We start from the raw sequence: 19,559 nt of genomic DNA on the forward strand, positions 1-19,559 counted from the left end.
ACTCGCTAGATAGACAGATATCAAGCTCGCTAGACAGATAGCGAGCTCGCTATCTAGACAGATAGCGAGCTCGCTAGATAGATAGAAATAATACATTAAAATAAATAAATGCATGTATTTGTTTAAATAGATAGATAAATAAAGTAATAAAAAATACATACAGGGAAATAAATACATAAATAAGTACATAAATAAATAAAATACTGCCTCCTGTCACACATTTCAAAATTCCACTTGAAAATGATCACTGGGCCCTCGTTCTACATCAGGTACTCAAAGCGCTTCACAGTTATCTCATTCACCAACGGTTGAGTATCTTTTCTCAAGAACACTTCGTCGTGGCTGCAATGATACAGAGGATGGATGGAAGTTCCTATAAAATATCCAGCCAGGGGGAAGTTGTGAAAGTGAAGTAAAGGTAACCTTTTAGCCCTTGTTAATTCTTTGTAAATATACAGACTGTTGAGGCCGAGAGTGCAGAGTTTCACACATAGCACCGTTTCGATCCTCAAACCTCACATTTCTGACAACTTTTATTGTTTTTTTTTTTTTAACACTTATTGTGAAGCATCACATTATTATTTTTGTACAGGGGAGGACATTTTGAAAAGTGGCCATATTGTGTCATTGCAGATGTCACATCCGCGTGATTGACACATTTGGGACGGAGCCGGCTTATAACCACGAGGAGTACGCCACCCTGCACGGCTACCGGACCAACTGGGGATATTGGAACCTGAACGCCAGGCAATACATGACCATGTTCCGTAAGAAACCATCAATCATATGCTGTTTAATTATTTTTTTCTTCGGCTTAATGTTTATACTTGGAGATTTCGCTGTACTGTATATCATTTTGACCCTTTTAACTCATTCACTGCCATTCCCGCATTTATTTGGGAATTGAAAATATGACGTGGAGCGCTATTCCCGAATTTGTTCGGGATTTCTTTTTTCTTGCGAGGGAGTGCAGATAAATCGCTAGTCAGACTTATCGCAGTGTGTTTCCCTCCCACAAGTGGGCAGCATTTGCCTTTTTTTAGAGCCGCCTCCATTTCAAGCTCCGATAACTCCAGCCGCATCTAATTTAGGAATTAGAAGAAGAAGAGCGTCTCAGGTTTTTTACGTTGCATTTAATGTTTATGTAGTACTAAAACTACTGTACAGTGATACCTCGGCCTACGAACACTTTAGCTAACAAATTTTTCGCTTTACGAACATTAAATTCGCGAGAATAACATCTTGGAATACGAACTAGTTCCCGGGAAACACACGGAGCACCGCAATGGCTGGCGGACTAGTTTTCGGCGGAAGAACACCAACCCACACGGCCGAACACCGCCACCGTGGCTGCCGGGTTACTTTTCCACACCCACTTTCTTCGAGTGTATACGTGGTTTGCTATCGATTGGATACTTTTGCTTTTTTGGGACCGAAAAAGACCCCACCACAGGCTAGTGTTCAGACGAAGAGGACACAAAAGAAAATGACGGTCAAGCAGAAGAAGGAGATCATGGATAAACCGGAACGAGGTGTGCGTTTGTGTGACTCAGCGTCCCACTGCCAGTATGCTGAGTCGACCATTGCTACGTGTGGCTAAGAGTGTTTCTGTGTTGTCTGAGCCAGCGGTTTAATGTCAGACAATATTTTCACGGACCGGCGGATAAATACAACAAAATAAAATGATACGACAGGCATGGAAACTGGGTTTTTTTTTTCTCGTTCTTTTAAATAGAATAATAAACATGAATCCATTGTGTATTTTTATTAACAGAGTCCTGTATATATAATAAAACATAGTTCAGATAATAAATAAAACGGAAATTATGTAAATTATTTATTCTTTCTGCGCGGCTCGGGACCAAATGACCCACGGACCGGTACCATTTGTTTCCGGTAAAACACGCTGCACTAGTACCATCATCAAAAAAATTGAAAAGAGGCACTATGCAGTTCTATTTTGGTTACTGTTTAAAGAGTTAATGGCTTGGGGGAAGAAGCTGCTTTATTATACTGTACAGATTATTTCTTTAATTACAATACAATAGCACATTTATTATACGTAAAATAAGGTATATTTTGTGTAGTTTTAAGGCTTATTTAGTAGAAAATTGTTTTATCAAAGTCAAAGTCAAAGTCAGCTTTATTGTCAAACGTGCTAATATGCATGACATACAGCACAAATGAAATTAATGTCCTCTCGGACCCAGCGTGCAAGACATGCAAGGCACTTATAACGTGGCTAAAAGACATACAATTGACAACAGACAATTTCTGTATTGTCTTGTAATTCTTGTATGTAAAGTGAGGTAGTGTCGTCTGGAAAGTGAGGCAGTGACGTATGTAAAGTGAGGTAGTGACATATGTAAAGTGAGAAAGTGACGTACATAAAGTGACGTAATGTCGTAATTGCAAAAACAAACAACAAGAAAGGGTTGAAGTTTTATAGGGCCTGCAAACGAATTATTCTCATTTTAATGGATTCTAATGGGAAATGAATGTTTGGAAGACACACTTTTCGCTTTACACACACCTTCTGGGAACCAATTAAGTTTGTAAGCTTAGGTATCACTGTATCTCATTTTGACCTTTATAACTCATTGACTGCCATTCCCGGATTTATTCTGGAATTGAAAATATGACTTGGTGCGCCATTCCCAAATGTGTTTGGGTTTTGGTTTTTCTCGCAAGGGGGTGCTGATAAAGGGTTGGGTAGACCTCTGGCAATGTTTTTTTCCTTCCACAAGGGGACAGCATTTGCCTTTTGAACAGCCACCACCATTTCAAACTCAGATAACCCTATATAACTTTGGAATTAACTCAGTTTTCCTGATGAAAGAAGAGACTAAGGTTTCTTACTCTGCACTGAATGTTTATGTCGTCCTAAAATTCAATATATTGTGGGTCCTGCAATGACAAAAACCCTGGCACTGAAGTGGACACATCTTTGCACATGTCTGGCAGTGAATTGTCGAAGTGAAATCATCTTTTACAATATTTTTTTCTATATTCTATTTATGATTTCTATTTATTATATTTTTTTGCTTTCTTATCTTTAATTACGGGAACCTTATTCTCTTGAGTTTATCTGCTTCTTTTGATTCACAATGTTGGTAATGTAATCACAATACTATATTTGGGTAAAATCAGACAGACAATGTGTCACGGTTTGCAAGGTGGTGATGGCGGTTGTGGATCCCAAAAAAAGCAGACAGGAGGGAGCAGGAGGTTGTGTTTGACAAATTGTATTAAAATAAAGTTAGCATGAACAAAAAAACATAAAATCGTCTGAACAGAAAAAATACAAAGTATCAAAAGAAAACCAAGAGTAAAAGTCTGCCAAGGTGAAACAAACACAAGCACACCATACAATGCATGCACAATGCACACAATTGCATACACATTGCGTACAATGATGCGACAACGAATGGTTGTGCCGGGAGTCCTTTCAACTGTCACTGATTGGGAACGACGAGCACCTGCGTGGCTGCAGGCAGGGCTAACAGCGCTACCCGTTTGTCGCCAATCCGAACGTGGCAGGTTGCCACTGATCGGGACGACCAGCACCTGTGCAGCTGCAGGCGGGGCCGACAGCGCCACCCAATCCACCCATTCATCGCCAACCAGATCATGACACAATGAATTATAAAAAAATACAATAAAATCACAAATGTGAGTTGCAAATTAAAAAAAATGCCAGTACTAAAATGTTTAGGTCCAAATAAGATTTATGAATTCAACATGAATTACTTCCAATCGGGCTGTTTTCAACATGTCATCAGATCGGGCTGTTAATTGTGTTGCATTTGGCTCCAGAACAGCTCCAGCATCTTCCAAAACTCGCCGCTGTCCTTTTAACCTTTCAACCAAGATGCCCTTCATCCAAAAGCGTGTCGTTTCTTTTTGAATACCCGTAACATAAGTTGAACTTCTTCTCCTTGGTCATTCAAGAATTTGATCGCAGCAAAATCCAACTCTTTTTTTTCTCTGTAACAATTTTAAACGGCTATTTTTGACTCAATCATTTGACAAGTGACTTAATGTATGTTTGTGCTTTTGTTTTATTTCGCATTTCAATACCCATTTTCAGCAGCATCGCACTGAACAAGCTGCATCGACCAGATGCGCAAATCAATGCTTGATTTTTTTTCTTTCTTCCCTCCCTAAAAAAGCACTTATTGTTCTCTCCCTCCTTAGTGTGACTCACTGAATTGTTGGCTCCATTGCTTGCTCTTCTCACATTCACTTGAAAACCAGTCGGCTGTAGCGGCACAATTATCGTCTTTCTGTTGTTGCCCATGTTTTACGATGACTATGTGCCGACCGAGACTAAGCCCCGCACACTCGTGTAGCGTGTATCTTAGCCAACAGCAGCTGGCGCGTGGACAATGACTATTTATAATACTTAGCCATGCGGCTGTAGGGCTGAATTAGCGATGGAATGAAACAAACCGGAATGCTCTTTGTGTCTTTTGTCTCACCGTGCGACAAAGTACACCTCTCCTTCTTCTCTCTTTGTCCATATTTAGCTCACACGCCAGATAACTCCTTCATGGGCTTCGTTTCGGAAGAGTTGAACCAAACGGAGAAAAGGAGCATACAGCAGAGTAAAATCAACAGCATGGCAGTGGCGTATGGGAAGGAGGCCAGCATGTGGAAGGTAGTAAACAAGAACAAATGACAAGCGGGGCTTGATTATGCTTCCATTTGGCAACAAAAGGCAAACCGAAATTGGGCTGGGAAAGATCTCTTGTGCGATGCTTCGATTTCACTTGAAAGTACTGTATTTTCCGGTGTGAAAGGCGCACCCAAAATCCTTCATTTTCTTCAAAAGATCACCCTGCGCCTTATACGCCGGTGCGCCTTGTATGTGAAGTAATATTAATCTCCAACTAATGCAGCGTCTTATAATGTGGTGTGCCTTATATCCTTATACAGTGAGACCTCAACTTACAAACACCTCAATTTCCAAACTTTTTGTCTTACAAACGTCAAATTTATGAAAATTACACCTTATAATAAGCACTATTTTCATAATACACACCCACCACGGCTGGCGGAGTGATCTTCGGCGGAATCACACGACCGAACAGCACCAGAGGTTAAGTTACCAACAGTCCTTATGGAAGGTGACTCTCCTTCCATAAGCCATCAACGACCATCAAAAAGGTAAATAAAACTTTATTTTACAGCACAGTTTATTTCTTTAATTACAGTCGTCATGTAATGCGCCTCTCTTTCCAAACAGCAATTCCCTTTGACCTTTGACCTCCAACGCCATTCCATCAAGCCATAAATGACCATCATGAATGTAAATAAAGTGACTTTATGATACAATGCAGTGTATTTCTTTCATTGCAATACAATAGCACATTTATTATACATAGAATAAGGTATGTTGTGTGTAGTTTTAAGGCTTATTTAGTTGAAAAGTATATTTTATGGAAACCCGGGAACATTTTAATGGTTTCCTATGGGATTTCTTTTTTTGAGATACACACTTTTCGCCTTACACACTCTGTCTGGGAACCAATTAAGTTCGTAAGTTGAGGTCTCACTGTATTTGGAACACTATTATATATTTATATATTATATTCATTGGTATATTAATTCATTCATTCATGGTACCGTAATTTCCGCTGTATAAGGCATACCAGACTATATGATACAAAATATGTCATTCATTGAAGGTGCATTTTATAATCCGGTGAACCTTATATATAGAAAAAGTTTGAAACTACACCATTCATTGGGGTAGCGCCTTATACAACAGAAAATACGGTACCATAATTTACGGTGTATAAGGCCCATTTTATATTTTAAAATGTTTTCCATCCATAAGGTACACCAAATTATAATGCGCTAGTGTAAAAATGGGTTACGTTATTCACCCATTAGACGGTGGTGCGCTTAAGAGGGAGTGTCAACAAAACAGTCAGATTTAGCCATAATTTCCCTTTTTTTATGTCAGACGAAAATAGCAATTGCAAAAAAAGTATAACGCATGGTGTTTTCTCCATTTTTCTGAGCTTCAAAATATTCCAAGGTTTTATCGAAGTTCAATTACAATACAATAATAAATATCATTTTCAGAGATTATCAATCTTCCCTCTTTAATAACTTTTTTCATGGACTATTTTCACTATGTTTCAGAAATAAACAATGGTTTTTGAGACACTAATTATAAAAACAAGCCAAATTTCCCATTTTTAATCATTGTGCCAAAACCACAAAATTACAGGGAAATCGATTAAAAAAAATCCACCTTACAAAATATTTTCAAGAGATTCTTTAAATGAGCTGCCGTTTTATATATCCCAGCATGCACTTATTCTTCTACAGGAGGAAATGGAGTCGGTGGCTGCTGACAGTTGTTCCGAGGCCTCTTGTGGCTCAATATGACTTCACATATAAGGCGCACCGGTGTATTAGGTGCAGAGTCATCTTTTGAAGAAAATGAAAGCTTTTGGGTTCGCCTTATAGTCCGTAAAATCGAGTAGTCTTCCAGCTGTATTCAAATGCATTGAGATATGTGGATGTCCAGTTTGTATATTGACATATTATTTCTATGTTTTTGTCCCTTTCTCTCAATGTCTGCTTGGACTCAAGCTTCAGGTATTTTTTTTTTTTTATTAAATTTCTTGAATTTACATTTGACAGCTGTTGCATCTGTTTACTTCTCATTGTAGGCTTTCATTTCCAAACGTCTACACACACTTTGTTTACACTGAATTAGCATATGCCGCACAATTCCTTTTAAAATGTATTGTTCCCCTTCAGTTTGACAGATCAAACTTGACTTGCTTGCCCCCAAATAAATTCAGCGCGATTCAAGGCAGCGGTTTTTAATGTCACATACATATTGAAGCTGTTAAACTGTGTCCTTGGGGTTAGCATGGGGTTAATAAGTGTTATGTTTGTGAATAAATGCTACATTTTCTGAATTTAAGGGCTCAAATTGGGCAGTGACATCCGCTTGAAAATAATCCAGCTATAATCGAGTGCTTAACTCTTGTCACATATCAGACTAAATCTAGCTAACTATCTAGCTAGCTATTAGCTATCTAGCTGTCTAGCTATCTATTAGCTATCTAGCTGACCAGCTATCTATTAGCTATTTATTAGCGAGCTAGCTCGCTTTCTATTTATTTCAGTTATTTCTGGGTTGAATGAGGGCCGGCGCATGTGTGGTTTCCGCTGCTCAACCACAGAAAAACTTATCCTGTAAAGTGACCTTGAGTGTTTAGAAAGGCGCTAAAAAATGAATTGTATTATTATTATTATTTATTACAATATTATTAGTATTAGTATTATTAAATCGGCCTACAGATTATATCAATGCACAAGAAAGGAGAATTTAACCCAACTTTGTTCCGCCTTCCGATATTTCGTATTGTCTGTCGTCAAAGTAATCTCTGTGGCTGGAGTAAATCCCCAAGGAGAAGCTGATCAATATTTTTAATTTGTAAATAACACAGAAGGAGATTTTGCCTCAATTGAAGGAGTTTAAGTATCTGGGAGTCTTGTTCACGAATGAGGGTGTGAGGGAGCGAGAGGTCGACAGGCGGATCGGTGCGGCGTCTGCTGTGATGCAGTCTTTGTACCGATCTGTTGTGGTGAAGAAGGAGCGGAGCCAAAAAGCAATGCTCTCAATGGCAATTTTGGAAATGGCAGATGGATGGATGGATCGAATAGCACATCCATTTTATGTTGTTGCAATACAGCTACATATATCAAATGCTTTTCTTATTATCTTTTCACCCCCCCTCCCCTTGCACTATGTATAGTTGTTGTTGTTTTCCCTTTTTTCCTCCAGTTACAGCTGGTGGGATTAACATGGTGAGAGGGGGGGTGGCCATAAAAATAGGTGCAGGGATACAGTGGCTACACTGGATTAATTGTTGTGACTTTTTTAAAACCAAAACAGCCTCGTAAGAACGAAAATCAGAAGCCTTGTCAGTGTTCTTGCTCGGTTTACAAATTAAAAATATAAAAAATCATTTTTAGTGTGGTTTAATAGGAGTTGTGTTATCTCACAATCTTCTTGGATGACTCAATCGTACGGTTGAACAATGAAATAATATCTAACTCTCTTCATTAATTTGCCGTGATGCCACCTCACCTTTCGTTTGCCTCATGCTTCTGCTCAGGGCAAGGAAGGTTTCCTGCAGATTCTCCACAAATACATGGAGGTCCATGGCACGGTGTACTACGAAACACAGAGACCTCCAGAGGTTCCGGCCTTTGTTAAGAACCATGGGCTGCTGCCCCAGCATGAACTGCAGCAGCTGCTGCGCAAAGCTAAGGTAGGGGAGGACGTTCCAGTTTTTTGTTGTTGTATTTTATTTAATTTTTATTTTTTTGCATCAAAGGAAACAGATTTAGAGTACTAGTTTGTCAAATTTACATAATTGCAATGTTCACATATTTGTTGGCAGCTCTTCATCGGCTTTGGTTTTCCTTACGAAGGCCCCGCCCCCTTGGAAGCGATCGCCAACGGCTGCGTCTTCCTGCAGCCAAAGTTTAAACCGCCTCACAGCTCGTTCAATCACGAATTCTTCAAAGGAAAGCCCACATCAAGAGAAGTAACCAATCATTGATGCCGCCAATCGTTTTTCAATCGTCCGATTTTTGACGTCTTAGAGCAGAGGTGTCAAACGCGGACCACATTGTAGTTACGGTTTCCTCTCGGGGGGCCGTTATGACATACATATGCCACATATGACATAAAGAGCGCACAAAAAAAATCATGAAAAACTTGTTTTCAAATTTGAAGTAATAAATAACGTTCAGACTTTAGCAAGCAGCATGGAATTTCACGTTTGATTTGCTTTCATGGGCCGAATAAAATGATATGGCGGGCCAGATTTGGCCCCCGAACCTTGACTTTGACAGTTGTGTTTTAGCGTATTACTGAAGGAGCCTTAAACTCATTCACTGCCATTTCCAAATTTGTTCGGGAATTGAAAACCATAACATGGAGTGCCATTCCCGAATTTGTTTGGGTTTTGGTTTTTCTTGCGCGACTAGCGATAAAGCACTGGTCAGACCTCTGACAATGTTTTTTCCCTTTCATGGCCCCCACTTGCACCTCATATTACTCCAGACCTATATCAATTAGGAATTAACTCTTTTTATTCTTACGAAAGAAGAGAGTTTAAAGTTTGTAATGCTGTATGAACATTGAATGTTTCTGTAGTCCTAAAACTCGTATTATATTCTGTGGGTCCTGGAATTTGAGTGAAAATGACAAAAATCCTGGCACTGGAGTAGACACATTTTTGCATATCGTCTGGCAGTGAATGAGTTAAATGGAAGTCACACGGGACTATTTACATCGAGGAATCCAAAATTGGGAATTTCGTGTTTCTTCTTTTATATCACGGTGTGTATTTTCTACTGCAGCATTTTATCTCACAGGTCATTCAATCTCTCAAATTTGACCATGGATTAGACAATATTTCGTTTTTAACTGTAAAATATCCATGATAAGAAGTTGCCATTGTCGCCGTGCAGGTGTCATCGCAGCATCCATACGCGGAGCGGTACATCGGCAGACCCCATGTCATCACGGTGGACTACAACAACTCTGCGGAGTTTGAGACCGCCATCAGAGAAATTATGAGGAGCAAGGTAGTGTCACCCAGTTTAATAAATAAACCAAAAAATAAATACATAAATAAATCAATAAATAAATAAAAGGCAATTTTGTACCTTTAAGCAATATATGATCAATGACAACCTAAAACAAATGAAATCATCTGGAATATAAAAAGCAGGGGACCCACTTGTCCTAAGCAATTGGCAACAAATCGGCTTTATTCAGTCAATTAAAAAAGTTCTCAAAATTGTCATTTTGTTTTACATGTCTGGATTTTTCATCGACGTGGTTTCTGCAGTCCCTGCATTTTACTGACCCACCATGCGTAAACTGGGAATGAGTGTGAAAAACACCAAGAGGTGTGACTGATGCGAGCTACCAAACCTGGGCAGAAAATACAATTGAGAATATCATTGAAATCCATGAAAATGTTGAATGACATGGTCAATTTAAATAAAGACATTTTGAAAAAGGAAAACAAATTATTAACTCATTCACAAATGTTTCGGGAATTGAAAATCCCAGATTTATTCGGGTTTAGTTTTTTCATGCTTAGGTGCCGATAAAGTGCTGGCCATGGCCTCTAGCAATGTTTTTTCTTTTTCACAAGGGGGCAGCATTTCCCTTTTTTTTCCATGTTAGCGCTTTGTTCCAGCTTCAGCTGCTGTTAAAGTGCTACATAATTTGGATTCACGAAAAGCAGCTAGCAGGGGACAGTGTGTGAGGGTATTATTGCAGAGAAAGCACACGTTTCACTTTACACTCACTTTCTGGGAACCAATTAAGTTCGTAAGCTGAGGTATCACCTGTGTGTGTGTGTATATATATGTATATGTGTATATATATATATATATATATATATATATATATATATATATATATATATATATATATATATATATATATATATATATATATATACAGTAAAGTCTCGTTATATCGATATCGGATATATCGATAGTCCCGGTTATATCGATACTATTTCTATGCACGCACGGAGAAAATTACATGCAAACAGGGTCGGATATATCGATAGTCCCGGTTATATCGATATTTTTTTCGGACTCCCTTGAATATCGATATAACGAGACTTTACTGTATATATATATTGTCATGTCACGAGAGGCTGTGTCCTGGAGGGCAAATACATCCCCCTAAGATGGCTCCACCCAGAGAGAGTCTTGGCCCCATCTGGTGGAAGGCAGCAACTAAAACCACACACCTGCAGCTGATCAGGGCGGGATTGGCAGGCAAGGCTCTTAAGGCAGAGAGCCTCTGAGTGTGCAGCTTGGGGAAAGACAAGCTCGATTGCTGTGCTCTGTGAAGAAGTTGATTGCTGCGTGGAACTCATTGCCTGTTGGGACCACACGACAGGACACTGGATTTGGACCTTGCTAAGGTGGCTAGGCTACATGAGGAGGACGTCAAGAGGGGTGAGGCCTAGAGACTCTTGGAAAAGAACTCCGTCTTCAGTTTTACCTCAGAAGAGACTTTATTTTGATTTAAGTATTGGAAGAGACACTATTCAAACCTTTGTTGCTTGTGAATCCCCCCTGAAACCTTTGATTAAAATCTTTGTTTGTATCCAAACCTGTCGTCCATTGCATCTTGTCCTGTCCCGCTGAGAGCCAGCCTCTCATGATATCACAATATATATATATATAAATAGCTAACAGATAGCTGGTCAGCTAGACAGCTAATAGATAGCTAGACAGCTAGATAGCTTATAGCTAGCTAGATAGTTAGCTAGATTTAGTCTGATATGTGACTATATATATATATATATATATATATATATATATATAGGGGCCAGAGGTACAGCAAAACTTAAGTTTGCTGACGAAGCTCTTTTGATGAGGAACGAAACATCCGTCGGCTGAAGAAACCTTTTCATCGAAAGCTCCAACATGGAAAGAAAGGCAAATGCTGCCAGAGGTCCTGCCAGCGCTTTATCAGCATCCAAGCAAGAAAAAACAAAACCCAACTAATTCAGGAATGCACGCTACGTCATATTTCAATTCCCGAATAATTGCGTGAATGGCAGTGAATAAGTTAAGAAGCAAATGGTGGGGAAAAAGCATTGCTATTTTTATTTATGTTTTTAATTTTCGTGTGGTTCTCTCTTCTTTGTTGAGTTGTCATTCAGGCAACCATTTCATCAGATCTCTGAGGGTCAACTGATGGAGCCCTTCATGCACACACACCATGCGCTTCTCCTAGCACGCACGCACGCACACACGCATGCACACACACACACGCGCGCGCGCGCACACACACACACACACACACACAGACACGCATAACTATGGTAGGATTGTGAATAGCCTTGAGATGACAAAATTCCTCCTATCAGCCATATCAGCCCACCGAGCCCTACCTACACATTATGTCCATTATCTACACACCATGTACACACACTACACACACACACACACACACACACACACACACACATACATTCCGTTCAGTCATGCAGGACAAAGCAATCTCTTTCTGTCCGACGAGTCATCATCTTCCAATATATTTTTCTTTCTGCCTGCGTCCTTATTAAATGAATCTTGATGGTTTTGAAAATGTAAAAAAAAAAAAAAACGAAAGTAGATCAGCTCTCCAGCCAGCCATCTTGTCTTTTCTTCTTAAAAATGTACCATTATGCAGTGTTTCCGGATTCGATGCCATCTTTGGCCTCCATTCTCCTTGCTTTATTTCTACAGTTATAGATCACTTAGGCCGTGGGTGTTTTTTCCCCGGTAATTAGCCAAATAAAGAATTTCAAGCTCATGCCTCGCAGCATTTACTCTGTCGCGAATGCCATGTCATCCATCCATCATCCATGCCGCTTATCATGGCACATGTGAAAATTATTCATCCGGGTGAACACATCCGCGGCGAAGTGACCATATTAAATATGCAACATCATTGCAGTGCTTTTTGTGTTTGGCAGGTTGAACCGTACCTGCCTTATGAATACACGTGTGAAGGCATGTTGGAGCGAGTGCACGCCTACGTACAACAACAGGTGAGTAGCTATGTGCTAGTCGCTTTCATGCAAATGTCACGGTTTGCAATGTGGTGATGGCGGGTGCGGATCCCAAAAAGCAGGCAGGAGGGAGCAGGAGATTGTGTTTGACAAATTGTATTAAAATAAAGGTCAGCGGGAACAAAATGTAAAACATCAAAATCATCTGAACAGAAAAAATACAAAGTAACAAAAGAAGACCAAGAGTAAAAGTCCGCCTAGGTTAAACAAACACATGCACAGCATACAATGTATACAATTGCATACAAAGCATACAACAGTGACCCGACCCCGGATGGTGGTGCCGGGAGTCCTTTTAAGTGTCACTGATTGTAACGACCAGAACCTGCGAGGCTGCAGGCAGGGCTGACGTCGCTACCCGCTGGTCGCCAATCTGATCGGGACGACCAGCACCTGTGCAGGTGTAGGCGGGGCCGACAGCGCCCCCCCCCGTTGGTCGCCAATCCGAACGTGGCAGTGCGCCAAGGCTCGGGACGACCAGCACCTGTGCAAGTGCAGGCGGGGCCGACAGTGCCACCCGTTGGTCGCCAACCAGATCATGACAGCAAATGTACAATGAGTGAGTTCTTTTTTTTTTCTTTTAACAAATTGGCAACATGACTTGCAAGGGGAGTAAATGTTAAAATATTCCAAATTGGGTTTTTATTAATGAAATAATAATTCATTCTGGTTTAAAAATTATGAGTAGAGCTAGGTTATACCATATTTTCCAGGTAATATGGCGCACCGGACTATAAGGCGCACCTTCAATCAATGAAAAAAGTTTTCCAAAGACAGTAAGTATTCTCTCATAAGGAATCACGTTTGCTGTCCCAAAATTTTCCTTATAAGATAATTTCCTTCTGTAGGAATTGATGCGTGTGCTTTATGAATGTGTAAGTAAACAAAGGGACATATGTCTTCTTGTGCCGGTCCCAAGCCCGGATAAATACAGAGGGTTGTGTCAGGAAGGGCATCCCACGTAAAATCTTGGCCAAAACAAACATGCGGATCAAACCTCTAAAGATGGAAGACACTGATTTGCTGTGGCGACCCCTTGAAAAGAAGAAGAAATAAATGTATGGTCTGTATAAGCTCTCAGTCGTACAGGAGTGGTCCATCGATAAAAAGGTTTCTTCAGCCGTCATCTGTACTTCTTTGAACGTGTCGGACATTTTGTTTTTTATCCAAGAAACTTCGGCAGCAAATTAAAGTCTTACTGGTAGTTTAGTCATTCTTACAATGTACTGAATAAACTACATTACTTTGTTTTTCATTTGGCAGCCAATCTTTTGGATGCACTAATTTTTGCCTTAAAGTGTTTATCGCTTTGAAATAAGTAGGAATTTTGTGTTGCCAAAGGATGCAATTGTTGCAATGTAAGGTACTGCTACTCCTCTGCTTTTTGTATCTTCATAATTTTTGGTTTCATTCCCTCTTCTTTCTATCTGACATTTGTTAAATGACCACTGGGGGTACCCACAGTTTGTGAGTGCTCTCCTGATATGTTTTGACTCCTTTTCTCTACCTTCAATGCTTGTTGGTATTAGTTTAGCCCTATGCTGGAGGGTTCTGATAACTCATTGTTTGTGTTGTAAAGGGTGGTTAGAATCGAATAGATACAACTTTTTTCCCGGATATCGAGCATGAAAGTACACAATTTTGCATGGATTGTAATTCCGTGTTCCGGATATCGGAATTTCCGTTCTAGGGTATTGGTCTTTGCTATCATTTCGTGGTAAAAAAAAATAATACATCGATTTTTTTTCATGGATATCAGAATTTCCGTTAGACAGAGTTCCTTATGAGAGAATACTTACTGTTTAATACATTAATATAGAAAAAAATCAAATAAAAGGCACACCATATTATCAGGCGTTACAGTAGAGGCTAGGGTTACGAACTACTAAATTATCTTACAGTATTTTCCTGTGTATAAGGCGCACCCCCATTGAATGGTGTATTTTCAAACTTTTTCCATATACAGTATAAGGTGCACCGGACTATAAGGTGCACCTTCCATTCATGAAAACAAACGTTTTCTGAATATAATACTGTATATAAATATATAAAAGTGTTCCAAATGTGAGGCACACTACATTTTAAAATGCTACATTAGAGGCAGGAGTTGCACGACTTCTTCTACAGGACCTATTTTGGCTCAATATTACTTCGCATATAAGGCACACTTGCGTATAAGGCGCCGGGTCATCTTTTGAAGAAAATCAAGGATTTTGGGTGCGCCTTATACACTGGAAAATATGGTAATTAATACACGCGGTACATTTTTTTGCACAAATGTCAAAGGCTCTGCACCAATTTCAACTCAACACATTGCAATCATCACCGATTTGCCAAATTCATCAAAAATAAATGTCTCCTTAGGATTTCTGTGTCTCAGAGCCACTCTTCGTCCCCGCCAACGTATCCAGACAAGGCCCTGCCGGCGTTGGCCCCCTCGCAAGGCCTCTGTTTGTGCCCTTGCCCAACTCCACAGCCCTGGGCTGGGCGCCCGACGTGACCCCGCCTCCCACAGCCTGGCCCCCTCTCAGCTCCTTACGACTCCTCGTATCGCAAGAGGGGGAGTCATGCGTAGAGGCGTGTCAGAACCATGGCTTTATATGTGAGCCTGCACACTTTCGCTTCATCAACAACAAAGAGGCTCTGCGCAGGTATGGTGACCCTGTTTTTTGGGGGGTGGGGGGGGCACGGCTAAATCATCTGTCACTGACAAAATCCATCCTGGCGTAGCAAAATATGAGGACTTTGGATTGGATTGGAGTATCCTTTATTAGTCTCGCAGTGCAAACATTTACATTTCACAGCAGCAAAATGATGAAAGTAAGAGGAAAGGAAAGGAAGAAGTAGAAAAACAAAATACAGGAGCTGCTGTACAGGCAGCCACTGTTGCGGGGCCATCTTGAAGTCAAAACAACAACAAAAACTAATGTGACACAACACAAAAGACACAATCTTAAAAACTCTCAAGGTTACTTGGATGAGATTTCCTGTGGGTGAGCAGGGGCAGCCACATGCACCAGTGTTCACTCAACCCAGAAGTAAATAGATAGAAAGCTAGCTAGCCAGGTAGTAGATAGATAATAGATAGCAAACAGATAGCTAGCTAGATATCTAGCCACCTAGATAGCTATATAGCTAATAGATAGCTAGCTAGTTAGCTAATACACTAAATAAGCACTTTCTGCACCCTCTTTGTCGCAAGAAGCAGTTCTAGATGAAAGAGGAGAGGATCAAAACGTCCTTTTCACCAGTGGATCAGTGACGTCATGGTGAAATGTGCACGTCTGCTACAAGCTAAATGTTGAAAGCAAACATGAAGAGTGCAGCATCCATTGATGAATAGAGACAGTCTCACATCTCCTGTCCCACGTATATCCGCTTCAATTCCAAGCTGCAACAGTTTTCTCCAAAACACGAGCGCTTCCGATATTTTCTTCCCGACACATAAATTGCGATGCGTGTGCATTGTTTGCCACACACTCCCCTCCAGTCAGTCATGTTTCTTCTTTATTTGTGCCTCCTTCTTCAATCATCTTTTGAGCATGTGTAGTTGACATCTTTTGTGTACCTGGTTTTATAGAGACGTTGTTCTTTTTCAGTTCAGTCATCTTTTTTGTCTTGTATGCGTGCGAGCGCATCTGCCATTCGACACAAAATGATCTTTCATCTCGTACCCATCTACTGCTTCCAACACCCTTTGTTTCTTTCTCCACTCAATCTATTGTCTCTGTCAGTGAATTCCCAGATCCTCGTTGATCCGCTTTCTTCTCATCTGAAAAACATTACATGTGTAATGGTACAGACACTCCCCACATTTCGAACGAGATACGTTGCGAGTGCAAGGTGAATTTGTTTGTATGTTGCTTCAGTAATATGTTTTGGATGGAATGTATGTTTAAGTCCTACACAGAACGGGGAAGTATAAAACACAGACGCTCTAACAGTCGTAAAATAAATTCACACCTCATTTGGTACGACGAGATAAATCCTTGGGTCTTCAGTAAGCCATGACTGAAGCTGCTGGCACGGCATTACTGAATGACGTACCAGCAGCCAACACTTTTTGTTATGCATCGCGTCCTCTTGGAGCGTCCACTGGTAAGAGGGATTTCCTCCCCGACCACATGCTCTGTGCAGCCAGTCGTAAGCGAGCTCGGCGGATTGGGGTCTGAACTCGTTGGCAACACTTCAGCATAGTCGGTCGGCCGAGTGCTGATTGGTCAGCCTTGGTGTCCGTCGGGTGAATATCCAGCTCTTGAAACCTCCAATGTATCTGTGTGCGTGAAGAACAGTATCCACCCAATCGCAAGCGAGCTCGGCCAGAAAAGGCGCGCAATACAAAGTCTAACTTACAGCGTCTCTGTCCAAACATTTTTTAACATACAGTACCCGCAAAAATGTTCGTTTGTACCATTTTTTTGTAACTCGAATGTTCGAAAAAATTGTTAAAATGGCATTTTTCAAATTAGTATTTTTTTCTCTTTTGTTCGGATTACAGACACTCCCCAATTTATGAACGAGATTCGTTCGTAAGGTGAATTTGTTTGTAAGTTGCTTCAGTGCTGCATTTTGTATCAAATGTATTGTTAAGGCTTATATCAGTATGTTTAAAGGGCAACCGACGTCACTTTTTTGTTTTTTAACTGACATCAGAAAAACGTTTTATAGCATCTAAAATACCCAAAACACGCAGTATGATATTTTTATTCAAATGCAAAACACCAATAAAAATGACTTAAAGTGTCCAAAATCTGCAAAAAATTGAGCTGCGAATTGAGCATTTTCAGAAAGTCCCGCCCCCAGTTCGTGACGTCACGCCAAGACATCTTGCATTGCTGGAGAATCCAAACAATGGCTTCAGATTCGGAGAATATGCTTTCTTGTTACACATCCAGTTATGGATATGATTCAAATAGTTCTGAAGAGGAAAGCATACATGTTTGCAATCGATTAAAGAATTATATGTGCCATTTTGAGGCAACATTGGGGGGAAAATCTCACCCCAAAAAAAAGGCACAAAATGGCGACCTTCAGTGGCCACCTCCGCTTCCACAGGCTGATAAATTCCTTATATGGAGCTTGGATGCCCTCTTCTGGCGGCTTTTGGGTGCAACACGGTTCTCAGACCAAACATGTACAGCAAAATACATTGACGTGATGGAAGTTCTTCTACAATGTGTCTTTTTTCAGTCAGGGGGCGGTCCTTTCATGACATCACGTACTGACTCGTCACCAACTCAAAAGCAAGACTTCCTGAATATTCAGAGCGAGTCTTAAAACGTAAAATTTAGCTATATGCGGTGAAATCTTATTAAAATACGCCCAGTAGAAATCACTGAAAGTCATTTTACAAATTATGGACACTACTTGTCCGGAGACGTCGGTTGTCCTTTAAGGCTTGTATAAGGAACCTGTATTGGTTTGTACTGAAAACTAATTTAATTAAATATATGCTCCATCAAGATATGTACATGTACAACCAGAGAGTACTAAATATGTTACTACAAAAATGTTCGTATGTACCGGTGTTCGTAACATGAATTTTCGTAAGTAGGGAGTGTCTGTCATCGAATTTTGTCAATGCGTTGAATACTATCCCTGATGTTATTGTATTTTTTAAATCATCACACTGTCATTTGTGTGCCTACAAAGGTTAGAGGTGCAGTGCGAAGTGCTGGACTCCGAGATTGACCACATCCTCCCGGCTTTCTCCGTGTTACGACGCGAGTGCGGACTTCAGCGGGAGCCTCTGCTCTTCAGCTGCGCGGGCCATTCACCCAAATACAGACGCTTATGCCCCTGCAGGGATTTTCGGCGCGGGCAGGTGGCGCTTTGCGGGGATTGCCTCTGACCCTGGAATGGATTGGCATTGAGGCAGGTAATGAGCACTTATCTAGGAATGCAAGGGAGGCGGTCTCCGCTGTGAAACGGTGGGTGATTGGAGGACGGAAATCGCTTCAACGGGCACCGGGGGTACCGTATGATGGAACTGGGTGGCCGAATGACCCATTTGGGAGGGTTAGCAAAGCCAACTGGGGTGTAGCCCTAGAGGACACTTGAAGAACATACCAGTTCATTGTGGAGGCCTTTAGGTGTGTATTTGGAGGCAGGAAATGCCGCTGTATCTGTCGTTCCTTTACACGCGTGGACTCCGATGAGCACAGTTCAATATCCAATCTCCTCTCAGCACAGGCACAAAAGGGTAGACGGCGAACAAGGTGGGGCGAAATGGGGGAGGGGGGGGGTGTTCTGTCGTCAATTGTCAGTCATTTGTCAGACCGGGCCCCCGAATCCGAGGCAACATCGCTCAATGTAATCATCTGTGGTCATAAAGGCAGAAAAAGGGAGCAGAGAGGACACAGATAAAGCCCAGTAAATTATTTTTGCGATGAATACACTCGAGTGGATTTTTTTTCAGCGCTTGATGGAGAAAAGTGACCCTCAAATATAAAGATTAATGTAGATCAAAGCCGCGTGCTGTCTTTTTTTTCGTTGTGTTTTCACTACGACCCCCTATTACCAATGTTCCCTCGAAGGTGCGCGCGTGCGCACTGCTTGCACTGCTTGCACAATAACATCTATGCAGCGCACGAAATAAAATAAAACTGAAACGCATTACTTAATATCAAATTTTAGAACTGATATAATCTAGTTAATTAGACCAATTATATATATATATATATATATATATATATATATATATATATATATATATATATATATATATATATATATATATACTTATCACTTCTCCTGTCCCACATAAATCCGCTTCAATTCCAAGCCGCGACAGTTCCACATATGCATCAGTGCTCTGCTGAAGATTGCCGCTGAAGAACGTTGAGGCCGGTTAACTCACTTAACCCGTTCTGTGAGGGAGCAACAATAGTCACGTCGTATAATTGAGCCTGGTTGGAT

At 40.7% G+C, this 19,559-nt stretch overlaps 1 protein-coding gene across 1 annotated transcript in view; it reads left to right on the plus strand.

The window, feature by feature from the left end:
* The window catches only part of LOC148892273 (alpha-1,6-mannosylglycoprotein 6-beta-N-acetylglucosaminyltransferase B-like), a 132,927-nt gene extending 113,678 nt beyond the window's left edge, over window positions 1–19,249 (plus strand). The window contains exons 10-18 of the mRNA XM_089006642.1: window positions 634–767; window positions 4,530–4,660; window positions 6,610–6,615; window positions 8,151–8,306; window positions 8,439–8,585; window positions 9,517–9,633; window positions 12,546–12,620; window positions 15,006–15,292; window positions 18,294–19,249. Of these exons, the coding sequence (XP_088862768.1) occupies window positions 634–767; window positions 4,530–4,660; window positions 6,610–6,615; window positions 8,151–8,306; window positions 8,439–8,585; window positions 9,517–9,633; window positions 12,546–12,620; window positions 15,006–15,292; window positions 18,294–18,492 (1,252 nt within the window). The 3' untranslated portion in view covers window positions 18,493–19,249. The remainder of the gene's footprint in view (window positions 1–633; window positions 768–4,529; window positions 4,661–6,609; window positions 6,616–8,150; window positions 8,307–8,438; window positions 8,586–9,516; window positions 9,634–12,545; window positions 12,621–15,005; window positions 15,293–18,293) is intronic.
* The last annotated feature ends 310 nt before the right edge of the window (window positions 19,250–19,559 follow it).

Source organism: Hippocampus bargibanti, linkage group LG10 (genome assembly GCF_051943395.1).
Source record: "Hippocampus bargibanti isolate YZ-2025 linkage group LG10, ASM5194339v1, whole genome shotgun sequence".
Classification (NCBI taxonomy): domain Eukaryota; kingdom Metazoa; phylum Chordata; class Actinopteri; order Syngnathiformes; family Syngnathidae; genus Hippocampus; species Hippocampus bargibanti.